Source organism: Lepidochelys olivacea, assembly GCF_965140295.1.
Source record: "Lepidochelys olivacea isolate rLepOli2 genome assembly, chromosome: 12".
Taxonomy (NCBI): Eukaryota; Metazoa; Chordata; order Testudines; family Cheloniidae; genus Lepidochelys; species Lepidochelys olivacea.
The window spans coordinates 40,163,652-40,183,215 of record NC_140422.1 but is presented as its reverse complement, the minus strand read 5'-3'; the positions used below and the strand labels follow the sequence as shown (position 1 = coordinate 40,183,215).

The following is a 19,564-nucleotide window of genomic DNA, read 5'->3' as shown; positions in this document are numbered from 1 at the left end:
TTGAACTTTTTGCCATTTTTATTGTGCCACCACAACACCAACACAAACCCTTTACTGGCTGGTCAGTCCAACAAAGGAGGCAACACAACAAAAGCCCCAGAGAGGCTGAGAGCCTGATCTCCCACCCAGCTGGGACCCTGGTGCCGTTGATTCATTTATTTGAATAAAGAATTTTGTGCTGGCAAGACGCACTGGTGTTCCAGCCGTGCAGCCTCAGCACAAGCTCCCACACCCCGTCCTGTTCAGCCAACCATGAGGTCCTCTGTGCAGACACTGCTAATGGGGCCAGCTCTGCTGGTTGTTTTTGTGGGATGGCCAGAGACCAATACCCAGGCTGTTCCCAACCAGCAGAAAGCAACAGCTTGTAATCCCTATTGTCCTGGGCTGAATTTGAACTGGTGACCTGGAGGTGAAAGGCATCGCCCTCGGGAAGGCAGTACTACCCCTTTGAGGGACAGGCTGAAGCCTACAACTGGGCCAGCCTGGGGGGTAAGTGAAGGAGGCCCTGCCCCACCCTAGAGATGGGCTATAGAAACAGGAAGAGGAAGTTGAGCAGAAGTCATGCAGGTAGAAGTGAGGGATAGTTTTTCATCAGGCTCTGGGAAACCAGCTTACTCAGAGAGTGTCTGTGAACTTTAAGTTTGGGAGATGACCCAGGGCCCTGTGGTGAGGGCCTCTTAGCCTGAAGCTCTAGTAAAAGGCCACATGCTATTTATTAGTGTGTGTGGGCTTCTCCTTGCCTCGGGCTCTCCCATGAACCCATTGCTGCCCCACTCAGGGGAAGATAAGGCAGGGCATGCCCTCTGGGCTGCCAGGGGCAGGCAGGGACTGCCCACCTCCTTACAGTAAACAACTCCTGAGCCTGGCCCAGCCAGTCTTGTAGAGCCCTCTCTTGCTCCCGCCAAAGCCAATAGAAGAACTCCTGACTGTACTCGGGGCAGGGCCGTGCCATTGACATCAAGAAGGGTCACGTGGCAGGCTTGAAGGTGAGCTCTGCCCCGCAAAGCGACTCAGGGCACATGGCTTTCAGATACAGAGCCCCTCTGCCATGCTGCGGTGCTGATGTCAAGAGATGTGTCTCCCTGCCAGCCATCCCCTCATTGCCTCAGAAGATAACACCGATACCAGCAGTCCTGAGCACCCTCCCACCAGTGACCACAGAGAAAACCAGCGCTTACTTCAGAGATATTCATCTCCTCCATCTCGGCCAGTGTCGGAGCCTTGAGAAGAACCCTTGGCCGCAGGCGCTGGGCAGGGGTGCTTGAGTCAGGTACAGAGAGGTTGATGCAGGAGGTTGACTTCATGTTGCTGGCGCATGCGTTAAGGATGCAGGGAAGGGAGCCAAAACCTGCAAGGCAGGAGAGGGGAGAGACTCACACAAGTGCTCAGGGCAGGGCTGGTAGAGGATGGGGGGATGGCATCCACCTAGAGGGGAGGGCTTCCCTGTGGCCTAGGGATACCTTAGTGGGGGCTGCAGTTTCAAACTGCCCCCTGAGCCCATATGGGAGGGAAGTAGCTATGAAACATCTCTGCATGGACGGAGCACAGTGCAGGGAACTTCTCACCCTGCCATGGGACTGGGGGCCAGAGCTGGTGGGTGCTCGTGCCCCACACAAGGCCTGGACTCATGAAGCAAATGGGGCCTAGAGGGCCAGCCTGATGCCAGACTGCTACATCTCAGCAGGCAGCGGGAAGGAATTTACCTTTGGGGTAGAGCTGCCAGTCAGGCCTTCCCCTCAAATTGGAGCAGTCGTGGCCTCTGAATTTCCTCACAAACCCAGAGAAGCCCAGAGCCCGCTGCACAGGGGAGGTGGGAGGGAGGAGCTGGGCATGCTGCGTGCGGGAGAGGGGAGCTGAGCGGGCTGGGGGCTCGTAAAACTCTGTGAATGTCCTGGGTTCAAACCCGGCTGGCAGCCAGTGCTGGGCACCGTTAACCTGGTGTTTGTTTTTATACAGAACATCTGGAACGGTTCACATTTCAACAGCACTCTGATTTCCCTTCGCGGGCAGCTTTCAGAGCGCCCTGCATCCCCCCTCAGGACTCTCAGAGATGAGCCGGGGTTTCTGGGCCCCACACAAGTTCCACACACTGAGGCAAGGCCGGGGGTTCTGGATGGAGCCGTGTGGCTACATGCTCCCTGCTGGGGCGGGCTGGGGTGGTACCTTTCTGACCCTGCTGCCGCATCTCGACTGGGCGAAGTCTTCTCTCTTGTTTGATTTCTTCCAGAATCTTCTCGTGGAGCGTCCTCTGCTTCTGGGGTATGGGGCGCAGCCGCCTCTCGGACGCCTGCAGCAGGGGCAGGAGCAGACGAGACAGGCTGGTTAGAACAGAGACGCTGCCCTGGGCAGTGGTGAACCTAGGCTGCCCAACCAAGGACGACTTGCCAGGAGCCCCAGGGCAGCCCCTCACTTCCCTTACAGAGGTCACATGGCTGCCACTCCTGTTTTTACAAGGACAGCGTGGCCTGTGGAGACAGAGCACTGTTGGCCTGAGACCTGCCGTCTCTCCAGGCTGCCTGTTCATGCTGGACAGGGGAGTAGCCACGACCGCGCTATCACCCCATGTAATATGCTTGGCCCCCAGGAACAGAGATCACAATGGGGCCCACAGAGAGCACTGGGATTCTCGGTCCTAAAGCCCATGCTGCTGCCCCTGGAGCCAGCCGCGAGGGCCCAGTGTTACTCTAGCAGGAGGCGCCAGGGCGCAACTAGCTCATGCCAGCAGGGTCCCAGCTGAGCCTCGCTCCACAGCTCCAGCCGGCAGCAGGCAGGGCCCTCACACCTGCTCCTCCTTACTAGGCCAGTGTCAGGAAAAGGGGAATGTGCCCCTGGAAGGGGGCTCTCAGGATGAAGCGGAGAGGAGAGCAGTCTCCAGGGCTGGGACCCTGCACGGGACCAGGGCATTGCCTGGATTTGAGGGGTGCATGTACGCCAGAATGTGATCAAGCTAACTGCAACCATATTATGTGCACTCAGCCACCATGAATTAATGAAACAGAACACCAAATAGTTAAGGGCTAATTTGGAGACAGGCTTTCAGAAGCAAGGTCATAGCTACTGGCAGTTTTGCTAATCAGTATGGGAGGACGGGAAGAAAGAGTAAATAACAGAGACTGAAACAAAGATAGGTGGATGGACAGCCTTGAGTCTAGACGCCTCTGCTAGTAAAAGTTTATTGAAAGTTAGGAAAAGTGAGGACTTAGGTTATAATGACCTCTGCTATGTGTTTAGTAGAAGTTAGTTATAAGAAATTCAGATAATACAGGAGCAGTGGGAGCAGTCCTCAGGAGCAATCCAGAGAGAGACGTTTTCCTGACATCTTTACTCCCCGGCAGGCACTGACCTCTCATTGATTACTCAATACCGTCTCAGAATACAGGTAAATATGTGGGATGTTCTAAACCTATTGCTTATATTCTGTGTGTGCTTAAATCTAATAAACTGCAGTGTTAGACAAAAGCATGCTTACTTGCATTTCTCCTTGATCAGACAGAGTTGCTGAGTTCCTGTTGATTTATTCCTTACACTGCCTCTAGTGAAATAGTTAAGTTGCCCCTGTTGGGGTTCTGATAACCCCGGGTAACAAGGGGACACTGGAGCAATGCTCTTGCCACTAGAAAATCCAGACAGTGTGACAGCCTCCTTCAGAAGGGAGGCTCCTTCACTGAGCCAGCGATTTAGAACCCGTTTCCTCCCAGGGGTTCTCACGTGCCCCAGAGCACCGGATCGGTCAGAAACCCACAGCCCAGGCACTACAGAGGTCACATGGATGTTACCTGTTTCAGTGGCGGCCGTGACCGTATAAAATCCAGAATGCGTTCGTGGGCATCTTTCTTCACCCTGGGAGGGATGTCACCATCCACCTAGTGGGGAGAGGAAGGGGCAGATAGAGGAGGGAGAAATAATGACTCTACAAAATAGGAAATGACTACCTAGGAAGGAGTACCGGGGAAAGGGATCTGGAGGTCAGAGGGGGACACAAGCTAAATATGAGTAACACTGTTGCAAAAAAAGCAGACATTGTTCTGGGCTGTATTAGCAGGAGTATTGTGAGCAAAACACGAGAAGTAATTCCCCTGCTCTACTCCGCACTGATTAGGCCTCAGCTGAAGCATTGTGTCGTCCAGTTCTAGGTGTCGCATTTCAGGAAGGATGTGGACAAATGGGAGAAAGTCCAGAGAAGAGCAACAAAAATGATTTAAGGGCTAGAAAACATGACCTGTGAGGGAAGATTGAAAAAAACTGGGTTTGTTTAGTCTGGAAAAGAGAAGACTGAGGGGGGACATGATAACAGTTTTCAAGTACTTAAAAGGTTGTGACAAGGAAAAGGAGAAAAATTGCTCTCCTTAGCCTCTGAGTATAGGACAAGATGCAATGGGCTTAAATTGCAGCAAGGGTGGTTTAGGTTGGACATTAGGAAAGACTTCCTAACTGTCAGGGTGGTTAAGCACTGGAATAAATTGCCTAGGGAGGTTGTGGGGTCTCCATGGTTAGAGATTTTTAAGAGCAGGTTGGACAGACACCTGTCAGGGATGGTCTAAATAATACTTAGCCCTGCCTCAGTGCAGGGGACTGGACTAGATGATCTTGTGACACTGCACTCCATATTCTTCATAGCGATATTATGATATGATTATAGCATAATTATGATGTATTTTATGCAAGATAAGTCATGTGAGGTGTCATTGGAAAAGTTATGATTCGCTGAATATGATTATCCTATTTGTATGCATGTGTCATTTTTATCTGAAGTTATAAAAACTAACTATGTATCTGTACTTCAAATATAGTTACACCTGGGTAAGGCCCACAGGACAAGATGTATATCTGGTTGGGAAGGACCTATTCAGGGCAATGAGCCATTATGGAGAACAACAGGCCTTAGGAGAAGCTTATTTCCTGCCTGGTGAGCCTTCCTGAGAATGCTACAGACAGCCTGTGAGTGATGGCTGCTGTGAATCTACAAAGACATGTGACCAGGCCACATGATGCTGGACTCCATCTTGGGATGCCAGTATTTTTCCACAGACTGGCTTAGGAACCAAGCTTTGGATCAAAGGGTTCCCGCCATACGCAAAAGCTATATAAGGCAAGGAGTGACATCATCTGGGGTTCTTCACTCCCCATCCAAGACGACTCCTGGAAACACCTAAGGAACAAAGACTGAACTGGGGGAAGTGCTGGACCCAGGCTAAAGGCATTTCTAGCCTGTGTATGAAACACCTGGGGATTCCAAGCTGTAAAGCAAGTGCAGCTTGCCCCTTAAGGATCTGCAACCTGCTTGTATCATCTCTTAGAGTGAGAATCTGCTAATTCATATCCAGTCTAGTCCTAGGATTCTCTGATATGCGGAGGCACTAGGGTGAGTTGGTCTAAGTGGAGGGGCATGTATTACCCTGGGGGTGGCTCTGAAATGTCCAGTGCGGGGTGTCCCAGCAGCAGCATGAGCCCTACAATGAGCTAGGCCTTCAGCATCAACAGGGCCAGGATGTGAGGGTGGGGCGCGGGGTCTCGAGCCCAAAGGCAGATGGTGTGTCACTAGGAGCGGGTGACCCTTGCACTCCATGGCAATCACCCCGTGGCCATGGCTCAGGCCCCTCGGGCATGGCTGTGCTCACCATGACTTTGCGAAGCTTGTAGTTGCGTGCCCGGATGTCCTGCATCAGCATTTCAAAGGGCGTCAGCTGGTACTCGGTGGGCAGGGGGTTGTACTGCTTCTCCTGGACTTTCTTCAGCTTCACACCATCGCGTAGCTCCCGCATCAGCTGCACCCACAGCCTGGCCTGGAACAGATACAATGGGCAACTGCCCCTTACCGAGGAGATGACCCACGGCACCACTGGCTTCCCCATGGGGGAAGGAAGCCCCGGCTAACCATGGGACATGAGCGCTGTGAACGGAGCCCAGCAGGGGCTCTATGTGTGCTCCCCCCGCCACTGGGACTTGGCTGGGGGGGGCCGGGGGGAGGTAGCATGCTTAGCCCTGGTGTGGGGAACCGTCCTGCGCTGGCAGGGAGATGGACGGGATCACCTCACACTGCCCTTTCCATCTCTAACTCCAATGGGGGTGGCAAGCGGCTTCCAGTCTAGAGCATGAGACTATGCCCAGAAGCCTGTCAGGAACGAAGGCCTGCAGCTGGGCCTGGGATCAGCTGACAACCACAGCCGAAACTGGCCAGACGGCCTGCCTGGCTGAGCACATTGCCAGGGCTGCTCCTAAGCCCAGCAGCAGTACTTGGCCAATGCCTGCTCAACGCACTCGCCCACAGTTCCGATCTCTCCTGCGTTTGCCTTGATCCAGCCTGTTCCTGCCCTCCTCCTGGTTCCTCAGCCCTTCACTGGGCTCCTGATTCCTAACGCTGGCTCTGAGCACCGCTGCTCCGACCACTGGGCCTGACCACCCATGTCCTGGTCCATGCCAAAGCCAATGGCCTGGCTATTGTGGCTTTCTTGGCTGGGCAGGCTGAGGTGAGAGGGCAGTGTCTGTACTGCAAAGGTGTCCGTTTCCTTCCCAGCTCTCCTGCTCCCTGGGGAGCAGTGGGGGGAGGCTCTGGATCATGACCATGATGCTGGGGAGGCAGGGTCAATGCCCCATTCTCTAGCTACGACCTGTCCAAGTGCCCCCCACTCCCCTCCGGGTTCCCTACACTCTCTACGCCCCTCCCAGTGACCGCAATGGCCGCAATCATTCTGCCTCTCTCAGGAATCTGTATCCAGTCCTTGACGGGGAACCCAGCAGGACTTGGGGGGCTCCCCCATTTTTGTGATGACCTCCCACCCACACTGTCATGGCAGACTAGATGGAATGGTCCATCAGCATCTCCTTTGTTGGCCAGAGGTGATATAAATCTGCAAGGTTGAGCACGTAGTCTCTGCAGCACCCCTAGCGCCTGCTGTCCCAGGAACAACTGGGTCTCCCCTGCAACACGTCTAAGCCACCAGTGTTTGCAGGTCCCCACACCTCTGGGCCCGCGGGGTCCCAGCCCTTCTCCCCAGGGGCTTCTTCTGTTCATTAGGCTGCCAGAACAAGAACGCCCGGACAGGAGGTTTCCATCAGCCCGTCACTACCTCTGTCTTCTGCAAGGCAAGAGGTGCTGATCAAAGTGCCCGCAGGGAGACGACTCTGCACCACTTACCCAATCTGTGTTCCGCAGGTTATCGAGCTCATCCGTTGACCTCTCCTCCAGCTCTTCCTCCTGTTCCTTCAGCTTCCTCAGCATCTGCAGCAGCACAGAAATGTCACGTTCCCCATGCTGGGTCCCCAACACCTCAGCAGCCAAACCTGCTCCTAGGAGAATCCTGGCTGAACAGGTCCCGTAAAAAGAGAGACCCCCTGAGCATGAGGAAAGAGTGGAGTGCCCAGATTCTTGGCCCCCATCTGCCCCGACTGCCAGTCCCTCCCCCTGGATACAATTACACTCCCATTAGGGGTTTGGGCGGTGTCGAGGACTTCCATCAAAGCTCCACAAGGCTCAACTTCCACAGGCTACTGGGCACTGAATGTGCCTGGCCAGGTACAAGTCACAAAGAAGGGATGGTCCCTGCCCCAAGGAGCTACTCTGCAGCAGCAGCAAGTCTGGTCATGCATTGGGTCTGACCCCAGCCACCCACTCCCCTAGCTGGGGCCTGTTAACCACAGCTTAGGGTAGAGATCTGGGCAGGAAGACCATCCAGGTGCCATTGACTGGAGTCCCGGGAGGTTCTTAGCCAGGAGCATGCTGGCCCAAGGGAATATTCATGATCTGTGCTTATGGGTCTTGCCAAATACATCCTAGGACTGTTCCATCTCAACTGAGCCACGTGGAAGCACCTCTGGGGGAGGATGGGAGCTGGCTTCGCATCCCCCCTGGATTCTGGGAGCACCTGGAATGGACTCTAAGCACAGCCCCTGTGTCTTCCCCAGCAGCAACATGTGCCCCAGGAGAAGCTCTGGACACTTCGATTTCCATGCAGTTTTACTGTTTGGCAAGCTGAGGCCTGGCCTGTTCGGTCTGGATATTAAAGGTCCCATGGCACTTCCTGGGAGAAGAGGTTTTGTCACTTCCCTACAGCGTTGGGATGGATGGATGGTTACTGCCTTCCCCCCAGAGGGGCTGCATTTCACTGGAGCTGTGTGTAATTCGGAACACGCTCTGGGGACCTTTGGAATGACAGGCAGCAGAGGAATGAGAACTATTACTTATTGCTAATAAACCCACCGCAGCTCAGAGCCTAGCTGTCACTGAGAAAACCCTGAGACCCTGTCATTGCTGGAAAATTGTGGTTGTATTTCCCGGGCTCATCTCATGTGATGCTGAAGCATTGTCCACTTCCACCGTGCGCCATCTGACCTGGCCACAGCAGGGAGCTGCTGACAGCCCTGCACTCTGGCTGGTGCACAGACAACTGCCCCGGGAATATGCTGCAGACTTTCTAACCCGTGATTGAAATAATGGAAGGTGCATTTCCCTCAGCTGGAAGGACCTGGGCCAGCCTGTTCAAACCATATGGGAGAGCCAGGAAGTCATCAGAGTGGGAAGGGCAGCTCTAGGGGCAGTATTTGGCACCTCGCCGGTTCTGCCCGCATCAGATCATCTTTGGCAATCTTAAATCCTCCCCACAGCCCGACCCATTCTGCATGGCCTGCGTGCCTATTGCATGGAGCTGGATAATAACATGGTGGCTGCTTGCAGCTGCCTCCTGGATGTCATTACGAGCAGGGATAGTGCATCTGGGCAGGTGTGGGCCTGCTGCGAAGGACTTGGGGGAGCCTTCTAATGCCTTGCTGCCCGTGCCTGTGGGCTGCAGTGTCAGAGGTCTGCATAGATTCCAAGGCCAGAAGGGACCACTGTGCTCATCCAGTCTGACTCCTGGATAGCACAGGCCAGAGAACTGCCCCACAATAAGTCCTACAGCAGATTTTTCTAAAATAAAATCCTGTCTTGATGTAAAAGTTATCAGTGACGGAGACTCCGCCATGGCCCTGGGTAGATGGTCCCAGTGGTTAATGACTGTCACTTTAAAAAAGGTACGTCTTATTCCCAGGCTGCCCTGGGAAATGGGTACTCATGCCCATGTGGGAAGGGCATCCACAGCATGTGGACATGGGGCAGTCTGCATAGTCCTGCCATCATCTTGTGACCCTAAATATATACAGGGTTTCCCTTCCAGTGTTCAGGCTGTGTGGGCGGAGCGCCTGCTGAACCTCTCCGCCACATGCCCAACATCAGATGAGTGCTTACTGCAGTCAGTGGGTCCTTGCTTCCCCCCACCCTATAAATGGGGTCACAGCCTTTCCCCCACACCCCCGCAGCATCTCAGAAATTCTCCCCTCCACCAGGCACCGCAATGCCCAGCAGGACATCAGGCTCCCTATGTGGCATTTCTGGAGCCCAGCACAACTCATGCCCCAGGCATTGCTGGAGACACGGGTGTCGGGATGGATGACCAAGGGGAGGTGGATACATTGTTCTTGAGCTGTTTCATAAGTTTAATGAGCAAGTAAACAGACTCTTTGGTAACACCGCTGACCCCAACAATTCCCGACCACATGCCTTTGCTGTTGGATTTACGAGCTCACTTCCTGGAACAGATTATTGCCTTGTGATTACCCATAAGGGCGAAGCTCAAGGCAATCCTAGGAGACTGCAGCTTTATCTTTAACCCCCTTGAGGCTGGGACTGCGGGTTTGCCTGACTTGTGCCAGAGCAGGTGCTACAAGACACCAAACCCCTGCCGTGCCAATGGGGTCTTGAACACCCCACCTATCACATAGGGAATGGTGACGCTGTAGAACAGATTCACTCCCCTGCAAAGGTAAATACTGGGCCTCGTGGAGCATCCTGGAGACTCCCCTGCACGTCCTGCCACGTCTGTTTGCCTGTAAGCTCCTAGGGGGCAGGGGCTGCATCTCACACAGCATCACACACAATGGCTGCGCTAGGGGGTCATTACAACCTCTGGGAGGAGAGGCAGAGAAAAGCAAACCAAACAGACTCAAAGCCAGTGACTGACGCACACAGCTCAGCTCTGCAACCTGGGTCCTGCTGCCACCGAATTGCTCTGCCTTCTCTCCCCTCATTGGCTCTGCTGCTTGGTGAGATGCTATGTTCTGTGGAACAGGGACAATCTCGTACTGTGTGTGTGTACATCACAATGGGGCCCTGATCCTGACCAGGGCCTCTGGGCACTATTACGATACCAGTCATCATCATTATCTTAGGCTAGAGCAGCTAGGTACACCGGGAAGAGCCAAAGATTCAGACTCCTGCCCTCCCAGACCTGCACGTAACTAGTGATATTCCTCCCGCTAGTCCAGGCCTTGCCAGAGAACCGAGGGTCTGGCCCCTCTGCGTTTAGCAATGGAGCAGTCAGCAGGGTGCTCTGATGCACACAGTTCCATTCCTGTATTACTGCTTTTACTTCTCCTACTCAGGGGGACCCAGGAGCTATTCCCCCATCCCGCTCATTGCAAGCACTAGCTGCTCAATAAAGACTGTAAGCTCTAGGACAGGGACCAGGGGCAGGTGTGTGTCTTGTACAGCATTAAGCGCACTGTTCAGCAGTGCTAATTACCTAACAGGTTTCAGAGTAGCACTCCGATGAAGTGAGCTGTAGCTCACGAAAGCTCATGGTCAAATAAATTGGTTAGTCTCTAAGGTGCCACAAGTACTCCTTTTCTAATTACCTAACAGGAGAGTCCGGCCATAGAAGAGTGTAAGTGTTCTGTGGTATCTGGCCACCAGATGGCACACCTGAGATACTCACTGGGACTGCAGGTATTGTGCTGGGAATTCCCTGCCTGAGCACACTGGGCCATGTCCACAGTTCCTGGGTTGGAAAGCTGCCGGCTGGGGGAGCTGCGTGGGCACACTATCAGTCAGGGCTGGGGTGGGACACGGTCTTTTAAAAAGAGACAGAGGAGCTGAAATTAGCTGTTGAATGGCAGCTCTGGGTTAGGGCTCGGGGATGCTCGTGGCTTTCCCCACACCAGGATATAGGGAAACCTCTCACAGAAAGCTAATGAGCCACCTCTCGGCCTAGCTATCGAGGGTTTCAAGGGGCTTACCTCCTGATTTCTCCTGGTGCCCCATTTTTATACAATCTCATCCTGGCTCTGCCCTGGGTGCAGCGCCAGGGCAAAATGCACATGGTGGGCAGCCTCCTCTGGGCCCTGGCACACCATGGAGCAGAGGACTGGGATCCTGGCTCTGCCACGGACTTGCTGTGTGACTGGGACAATCATCGTGAAATGGGGCTCAGAACACCTCCCTCCCAGGGAGAAGGACTGTCTCAGGCAGCACGGGGGTATAAATCAGTACCCAGGGGATGAAATAAGACAAAGGGAGATTTTGGGGACTATCCAGGGACACGCCCTCATGGCAAGATGTATCAGCCTGGGGAGTCGCCCCCCAAAGGGACCCTGTCAATGGAGTCACCCAATGCTGGGCTCAACAAAGCCCTGGAGGAGAGTCTGTAGGGACCAACCCTGCCCTGGCATCTCACATGTCATCTCCTGCTCTTGAGCCTCTGATGTTGTGAGTCACATGGGGTGAGGGCACACAATGAACCTGTGCAAAGTGCTGTGCGAGCCGGGGAAAAGGAACTAAGCCATACTGAGTATTCGCATCACCGATTCCTGCTCCCAGTACACCCTCCCCTTCAACAGAAGGCTTGCAAAAGGCAGAACATTAGGCCGTGGGCCAGTTACTGTATGGCCCCTGCGCCAGAATCACTGAGGAGAGCGTGACCTGGATGAGAGCAATGTCTGATAGCAAAGTCCAGAGCCACTGTGGGATGGAGAAGCCAGTCTGTTGGCATCAAATGGCTGGCTTTGACCAGCTGTCCCGGAGGACAAAAGCCAGAAGGAAATACTAGGGATGCCCCAGACCCTGGTCCCCCCGACAGTTAGACATGCAGACTTCTAAGGATTTTCCTTAGGAAGTAGATACCCAGCTACCAGGGCCCTGAGATCTGCAGCGTTTTACACACTGGGGGTCCTGGGTAGCTCTGTGTTACTCCACTTTTACACTGGGGTGACTCTACTCATAACGCTACAGCAAAGCAGTGTGGAATCAGGTCCTTAATGCAACACAACACGAAGAGCAGCATTTCTTCAGGGGCGACTTCACCCAGCACTCCGATGCTGCCCCCTCTGGGCCAGAGTGCAGCACCAGTGGCTTAGAGGGCAACGTAAGTGGTGAAGAAGCCTCCCAGCCGATCCCTATGGCAGTACCACAGGGTGTGGGCACCTAGCCATGCATCACTGCCACACGCTGTGGCTCTCGGGGAGGACGGGTCGCCCCAGGCTCCTGCGGGGAAGGCTGGCTCTCACCTCCTTAGCTTCCCGGATCTTGGTGAGAAAAGCCTTCAGCTCCACCGTCTCCACAAAGAGGGCCCTGCACACAGCCTGGTAATGTTGCAGTGCTTCCTGGGGGGCCGTCAGGCGAGCGGCGCACATCCTCATGGCCTGCCCGAAGGTGCGCATGGCTCGGGGGAGCCCCTCCACAGCCTCCTCCTCTTCATCCTGCCCCCCGTAGCCCTCGTCCGCCATGCCGCAGCCGCTGTCGTCAGAGTCGCTGTTGGCCATGAGGTCGATCAGCTTCTCCAGCTGGGGGCTCAGCTCTCGCTCCTCACTCTCGTCCAGCCCCCAGTCCAGCGCCCGGTAAATGGCAAATCCCAGCGACTGCACCATCTGCAAGGACACGGGAGAGCAGAGCACAGGCTGAGGCAGGGGCTGGGAAAGGGAGCTACACTGAGAAGCCTCAGGAGGGGAGGAGGCTGAGACAGCCCATGTAGCTGCTCTGCCATCTCTACCCCCAAATGATGCCAGGGTGTGCACCAGGGAGGCGGCCAGCCGGAAGGGCACAAGGTGCAGTTTAAATGCCGGGCGCACAGCCTTTCCCGTTTGCCGATTGCATCTTGGGCAGCCAGCAGGTGCTATGCCGCCCGCCTGGAGGGCAAGGAAGAGCTAGAACCATTGATTTCAGCGCTAGGCCGCCGGCCGAGGGCTCTTGAGAAAGGCCCAAGGAGAGCAGGGGGGCATGACGTGGCAGGAGGCATCACAAAGCTCTGTGGCCAAGCACTGGAATGGGCCAGGTATCGCATCATGCCTTCCTTCCCTCCGCCCGTGCATTTCACCTGCAGCTGCCATTTGAAGGATGTCCATCACTGCATAGCACCCCCTAGGAGCCTGCTGTGCATTACCAAACTTGGCTCCCGCTAAGGGTAGTGCTTCGTCTGGGGGAGTTTGGCCACACCTAGTGAGACCCTGCCCCACCCTATCCCCCCGGAGAGGCTCAGTGATATGATTAGTAACAAGCAGGGATGGGGCCAGCTGGTGACCGGGAAGTGACAGCTCCATGTTCCAGCCCCAGCCTCCTCAGCCCTGCGTCTGTATTAGATACAGCCCATCCGCTTTCCCATGAAGCCTGCAGATGCAAAGCTGCCTGGAGCAGCGTGAGAGAAAAGGGTCCCCTGGTGCTCCCCGGGCTGGCAGGTGGGGGGGAGGGAGCTGTAGGATACATGGTGACAGATACTCCATCCCTCAGCCGCCAGCCACAGCCTCCCATGACCTTATGAGCTGGCTGTGAGAGGCTTATGATGCTGTTTGGGCCATGAAGCTGGCTGCCTCTCCTGCCCCCAGGAATCTTCCAGGCCTTTGCTGTTTACTGGGACTCCATTATCACGGGAATGGAGGGAAGCATGAGCCAGCCCAGGGCATTGAGGGAAAGCAGCAGCAGACTTCTGGGACAGTCCTGCTGGGACCAACAGGCGCTGTGCTGTTAGCTACCCCAGGCCCTGTGGGAGGAGGCACTTGCTGTTGGGGGAGGGGAGAGAAAGTGGCTCAGGCAGGGGGAGTGGAAACGGGCTGAACTTTGGACCGGGATACATTCCTGACCCGGGCGCACACAGCCTACGGCAGTCTACGAAAGGCCACTGCGCTGATAGCTTATCTCTGCCTGCACCCTGCTGCTAAGGCAGACCAGGGATTGATCCAAAGCCCGCCAAAGTCAGCAGAATGACTCCAACGGCTCCATTAAACCTAGGACAGTGACAGGGTTCAGGAGTCAAATTAGCGAGCAACATTACCCAAAAGAGCCACAGTCCTGTGAATTCATTCACTATTTTTATATATATATATTTGTACATACAGACAGATGTTTTTCTCACAGCAAAATGACTGATCGAGTATTATTATTTTATCAACTACAATTGGTTAATAACATAGTCAAAGCCTCCTGGTTGGTTAATAATTTAGATGGGTTAATAATTCAGTCACCCAAATATCCTGTGCTACAAAGAGCTGCAGGAGGCATATTAAGGAGTTTGGCAAGCCTAGGGCAGCGATGCTCAGACTGAGGGGTATGGGCCTGCAGCTGCTGCTACCACCATTTACTAAGACAGCGCAAGGCTGGGGAACCAGGCCTGGAGTGGGCAGTTACTGTGAAGGAAGGCTCCAGGACCAGCCATGCTCCAGTCGCTTCAAATGGAATTGGCACCGAGAGGCCCTGGGGTGGGGATCCCCCATGAGGATACAGCCCCTAGAAACTGAGACCTGCAGGGGTCTGGAGCAGGGAGAGCAGTTGCTCAAGTCAGGCTGTCAGGCAGCTCTTCCTAGATAGATGAAGTAGGTACGTGGGTGGGGAATCGAGAGGTGAGGGGTGAGCATGGAGATATTACTGCGGTTCATAAGACAATTAACCCATTTCAAATGCTCTGCTGCGTTTCTACAATTGGTTAATAACATAGTAGAAGCACCCTGATTGCTCTCCTGCGTTTCTAACTGGCTGGAGCTTTCTTTGGCCAATTGCACTGATCACAATTGCTGTAGCTCACGAAAGCTTATGCTCAAATAAATTGGTTAGTCTCTAAGGTGCCACAAGTACTCCTGTTCTGATCACAGGCAGTCATGCTGCAGTCTGATTGGCTGGTAAAATATGAGACCCCAGCCAGTGGCAGCTGGCAAAAAAATGTGTCCCCAATTTCAAAACCAGTATGAAAGGGCTGATCAAACAAGAGCCACCCAGCTGCCAGGGTAATCAAAGCAGCACCCTGGGATGCAGCGGGGCGTTGGCTCCGCAGCCGTGGCCTGGAACCAAGCCAGCGCATGGAGCTGCTGCCCTTTCATATGCACTGGTTACATGTGGGGATGGAGCAGGGAAAGGGAGCAAAACACCAGGTCCTATGGTTTGAGAACAGCAATTGCCCAGCCTGCTGACACCACGCCAGATGGCAGCAGAAAGGAACTGTCCCCTATAACACCAGAAGATGCACTGCACCTGTTCCATTATTTTCATGCTTTGAGGCTAGTCACTGCAACTGGGGAGAGACAGAATGCCCTGGAAGGCCTCCCGGCTACTCTGGCTCTGTGTGTCGGGGCAGGTCATGACCTATGCACCCACTCAGAACTTTAATGGCCATATTTACAGCAGCCTCTGGCTCTTCACCTCTCTCTGTCAGGGCACATGGTTACACAGCAGGAGAATCAATCAGTGACCCACCTATATTCTTAGTTCAGTCCTTGAATCTTTCTCCTGAGAAGAGTGTGACAGACCCAGGGCTGCTCTGTGACAATTGATGAATTGTGTGTGTGACGGGGTATTGGTGTGCTCACTTATTAATGTGTTGGTTTACATTAGCAGCAGGCTGCTGGAAAAACAAGCAGGAAGTGGAACAATAGTTCAAGATACGCCAACTCCCAGGGCGGTTAAGAGATAATGCCTGAGCAATAAGCCCCATTACAAAGCTTGCTCTCCCAGTACTGGGGCCAGAAGATCAAAAGGACTGAAGCATTAAAAAGGCAGTCTGTCCAGAGGTCAGGCAGTTGTTGCTGAGAAGGTGTTCAGACTGACACTCAGACCGTGCTGGGGTGTCTGAAGATGTTAGGCTTTCCTAGGCTTCCATCGGGGAATGGTAAGCCTCTAAGTAAGATAGACATGTGTGCAGACTGTTTGCTGTTTTAAACCCCCTTTTCTCTTATCTTATGATTTCTCCCTACTGTTAATATATTAAACAAGCTGGCTGGCTGGTCAGTCTAGAATCCCCATTGATCTCAGACTCTCATTGGGAAGAGCCACAAGTGCTGAACTCAGTCAGATCACCCATACGCTGGTTGATGTAGCCCAGGGCCTGGTCTAAGGGTGAGAGAATCACATTACTTCACCCCAGGAGAGAGAAAGGCAGGAGACCTGGCACCTGAGCGGGAGTCAGTGAGACCAGAATGGGGCGAGAGGTCCAGCTAGCTCTGCAACCATGACAAAGGAGTTCCCCAAATGGCCACATCATGCTTTTTTGAATGGAATTTTCCTGTGTCAATAATCACAGGGAACAATGCTTCCTCCTCCCTCAGCCCCCACCATTCATGCTGACTGCAGGATCCAGCAGGGCAAAGGCCAGGACACAGCAGGAAGCAGCAGGTCTAGAAAGTGTCTGAGCATCTCTAGCCCCGCCCCCAATGCTAATGCTGTCGTCAGAGCTCTGTTTGGGTTTAAAAAGAAACTGTCTGTGCACATCCACACACACACACACACACACACACACATACACGAAATGAGATTTGCTTGAACAGTTTTCTGAAAAATCACATTCACGACATACCTGTGCTTCCATTGAGGGTGACAGGGTCAGGGGAAGCTCTGTGAAGGGAGAAACAGACACCATTAATGCTTCTCTGGCAGCTGCAGAACATTGGGAGTTTGGGTTATAAATCTAACTCCTGAAGCTTTGCTTTTATAACTCTGGTAATTTATGTGCCTGTAAGTTATTTACACTTCGATCCCATAGATTCAAGGCCAGAGGGACCACTGTGATCATCTAGACTGAGCTCCTGTAGAATTAGGTTTCAGAGTAACAGCCGTGTTAGTCTGTATTCGCAAAAAGAAAAGGAGGACTTGTGGCACCTTAGAGACTAATCAATTTATTTGAGCATAAGCTTTCGTGAGCTACAGCTCACTTCATCGGATGCATACTGTGGAAAGTGTAGAAGATCTTTTTATACACACAAAGCATGAAAAAATAGTAAGGAGAGTGGTCACTTTAGATAAGAGTGTAAGGAGAGTGGTCACTTTAGATAAGCTATTACCAACAGGAAAGTGGGTTTGTGGGGGGGGGGGGGGGGAGAAAACCTGGATTTGTGCTGGAAATGGCCGAACTTGATTATCATACACATTGTAAGGAGAGTGATCACTTTAGATAAGCTATTACCAGCAGGAGAATGGGGTGCGGGGAGGTATTTTTTCATGCTTTGTGTGTATAAAAAGATCTTCTACACTTTCCACAGTATGCATCCGATGAAGTGAGCTGTAGCTCACGAAAGCTCATGCTCACATAAATTGGTTAGTCTCTAAGGTGCCACAAGTCCTCCTTTTCTTTTTGCATATTGAGGTGATTACCCATGACGACCACTAAATGCTTCTCTGGTCACCACTTTCCAAGACACACCCTGTCGATATATCCTGCCTTCTTGGTTCTCAGACATAGTACCTTGCACTGGCTGTATTCAGGTGCATTTTGTTGGATTGTGATCATTTACCCAGGCAAATCAAATCACTCTACTTTCATTATCTACTACCACACTAATCTTTGTGTTGTCTGCAAACTTTACCAGAAGAGATTTTATATCCTCTTCTAGATCATTGATAAATGTTTTAAATAGAGTTGGACTCAGAACCCATCTCTGGGGGGCCCCCGTAAGTAATGGCCCCACTCATTGATATCTCCTCATTAACAACCACATTTTGAGGTCTGTCAGTGAGCCAGTTTTTAATCCATCTAACTTGTGCCCTGTTAAATCCGTATGATGCAAGTTTTTTTTAATCAAGATGTTATGTTGTACTAAGTCCAATGCCTTAAAGAAATCTAAGTATACTGTATCAATGGAGCTGCATTTATCAACCAGACCTGTAAACTTATAAAAAAAAAGACAGCAGGCTTGTCTGACAAGAACTACCATCCACAAAACCACGCTTTCTGGTATTAATTGTATTTTTAGCCTCTAATTCTTTATTAGTAGAGTCTTGAATTAACGGTTCTCTAATTTTACTTAGGCTCGACATCAGGCTAACCCATTAATAACCCTAAGATCATCCCTTTTATCCTTTTCAATTATTGGCATTACATTAGTTGTCCTGCAACCCCTAGGAATTGCCCCAGCTAATTTACGAATTAACATTAGTGGTTCAGATAACTCCTCAGCTAGCTCTCTTAAGACTCTTGGGGATAAGTTATCTCAGCTGTTGATATGAAAACGTAAAGGTTTAGCAGATGCTGCCTCACATCCACCGTTGTTACAGATAGTGAACTATCCATTCCATGTACCTGCTTCATTCCTCGCTGCACAAGTAGAAGAAATGTCAGCTCGGGAGAAAGGTCTGTTTTCTATGTTCTTACAGGGCCTGGCACTATGAGATTGGAGACTGTAGGCCCTACCACAATATAGATGTTATATAAGTAATAAGCAATTCCCCCACCCCCCAAAAAATAATCTTAAAGTATCGCACAGGAACCCATGAGATCACTCTCTAAGATGGTGGCTGTGACAAAATGGACAAAACAAAAATTATAGTACTTTTATTTAATCTATGTGAATATTCATAGTTTCAGAAAATTATGGGGGGGTTAGACAATTATTTAATGACAGTAAATGTGACTCAAAAAGTTAAAACTTTATAACCATTAAAACACAAAATGTCAAAATATACAAAGGAAATATTCTTAAATCAAACTCTAAATTCTTCAGCAGCATTCGTCTTACTTTGCCTACCTGGTAAATCTTGATCATCATAGATGGAAACTTGTTTTGTCTATTGGTATATGTGTACGGTGAAATCGATGTTTACTGACATTTACCAATAAAAATCTAATCCATCCAAGCCTACTCTCAAGCTTTTACAGAGGAAAAGTGTTAAATTGTTATAAACTTCCTCCAACACTGGCTATTATTGATTAAGTCATGGAAAACCAGGCAAGTACTAGTAGGCAGAAGAAAGCAAATGTGGTAAATGTCCTTTTCAAAGGGGTAAGAGCAGGAGGGGAAGGGGGTGCTCCTGGTAATGGCTAATAACTCTACCTACAGTCTTTAGTAAAGCAATGGAACAAATACCAAGCACCTAGAAGATGACAGCACCAGAAGTAATGAGCAGCTTGGATTTAAGAAGGACAAGTCATTCCAGACAAGCTTAACTGCCATTGCATATTTAAGGCCAACTCTTGAATTCCTTCCACGCTGGATAAGGCCCTTGTGGCCCGCAGTACTGTAGTACCTCGAGAGCATGTATAAAACATTGGTCACAGTCTCAGAAAACTTTACTTGAAACAGTTCATTTTAATTGTCTTGGAAATGGTGCACTGTCATGTGGATTGCGATGCGATGCGGGGTAATGTCAGGCCGGGCCACGGGCAGCCTGTGTGCACAGGTCAGTTACGGTCAGGACAGAAGTAGGGGGGGGGGGTCAGGATTCCAGGAAGTCAGGATCAAGAACCAAGCTGCAGACAGGAGGCAAGCAGCGGAGGCAAGGTTGAGCTAGGGTCAGGAGCCAGAGTCTGGGGTTCGGAACAAGCCAATGTCCGGAGCAGAAGCAAGCAGC

General features: G+C 52.0%; 1 protein-coding gene and 1 long non-coding RNA gene across 4 annotated transcripts in view; one reads left to right on the top strand and one right to left on the bottom strand.

Moving 5' to 3' along the window:
• Positions 1 to 19,564, bottom strand: part of SPIRE2 (spire type actin nucleation factor 2) — a 48,948-nt gene that overhangs the window by 10,882 nt on the left and 18,502 nt on the right. For all 3 annotated transcript variants that reach the window (XM_084644740.1, XM_084644741.1, XM_084644742.1), the window contains exons 2-8: positions 16,578 to 16,615; positions 12,313 to 12,672; positions 7,136 to 7,219; positions 5,619 to 5,783; positions 3,777 to 3,863; positions 2,164 to 2,287; positions 1,179 to 1,348 (exon numbers count right to left, since the gene is read on the bottom strand). In XM_084644740.1, the coding sequence (XP_084500866.1) occupies positions 1,179 to 1,348; positions 2,164 to 2,287; positions 3,777 to 3,863; positions 5,619 to 5,783; positions 7,136 to 7,219; positions 12,313 to 12,672; positions 16,578 to 16,615 (1,028 nt within the window). The remainder of the gene's footprint in view (positions 1 to 1,178; positions 1,349 to 2,163; positions 2,288 to 3,776; positions 3,864 to 5,618; positions 5,784 to 7,135; positions 7,220 to 12,312; positions 12,673 to 16,577; positions 16,616 to 19,564) is intronic.
• Positions 2,496 to 8,912, top strand: LOC311529067. Its single transcript, XR_014713761.1, has 3 exons — positions 2,496 to 3,379; positions 4,791 to 5,362; positions 7,154 to 8,912. It is a non-coding gene; the product is annotated as an uncharacterized lncRNA (long non-coding RNA).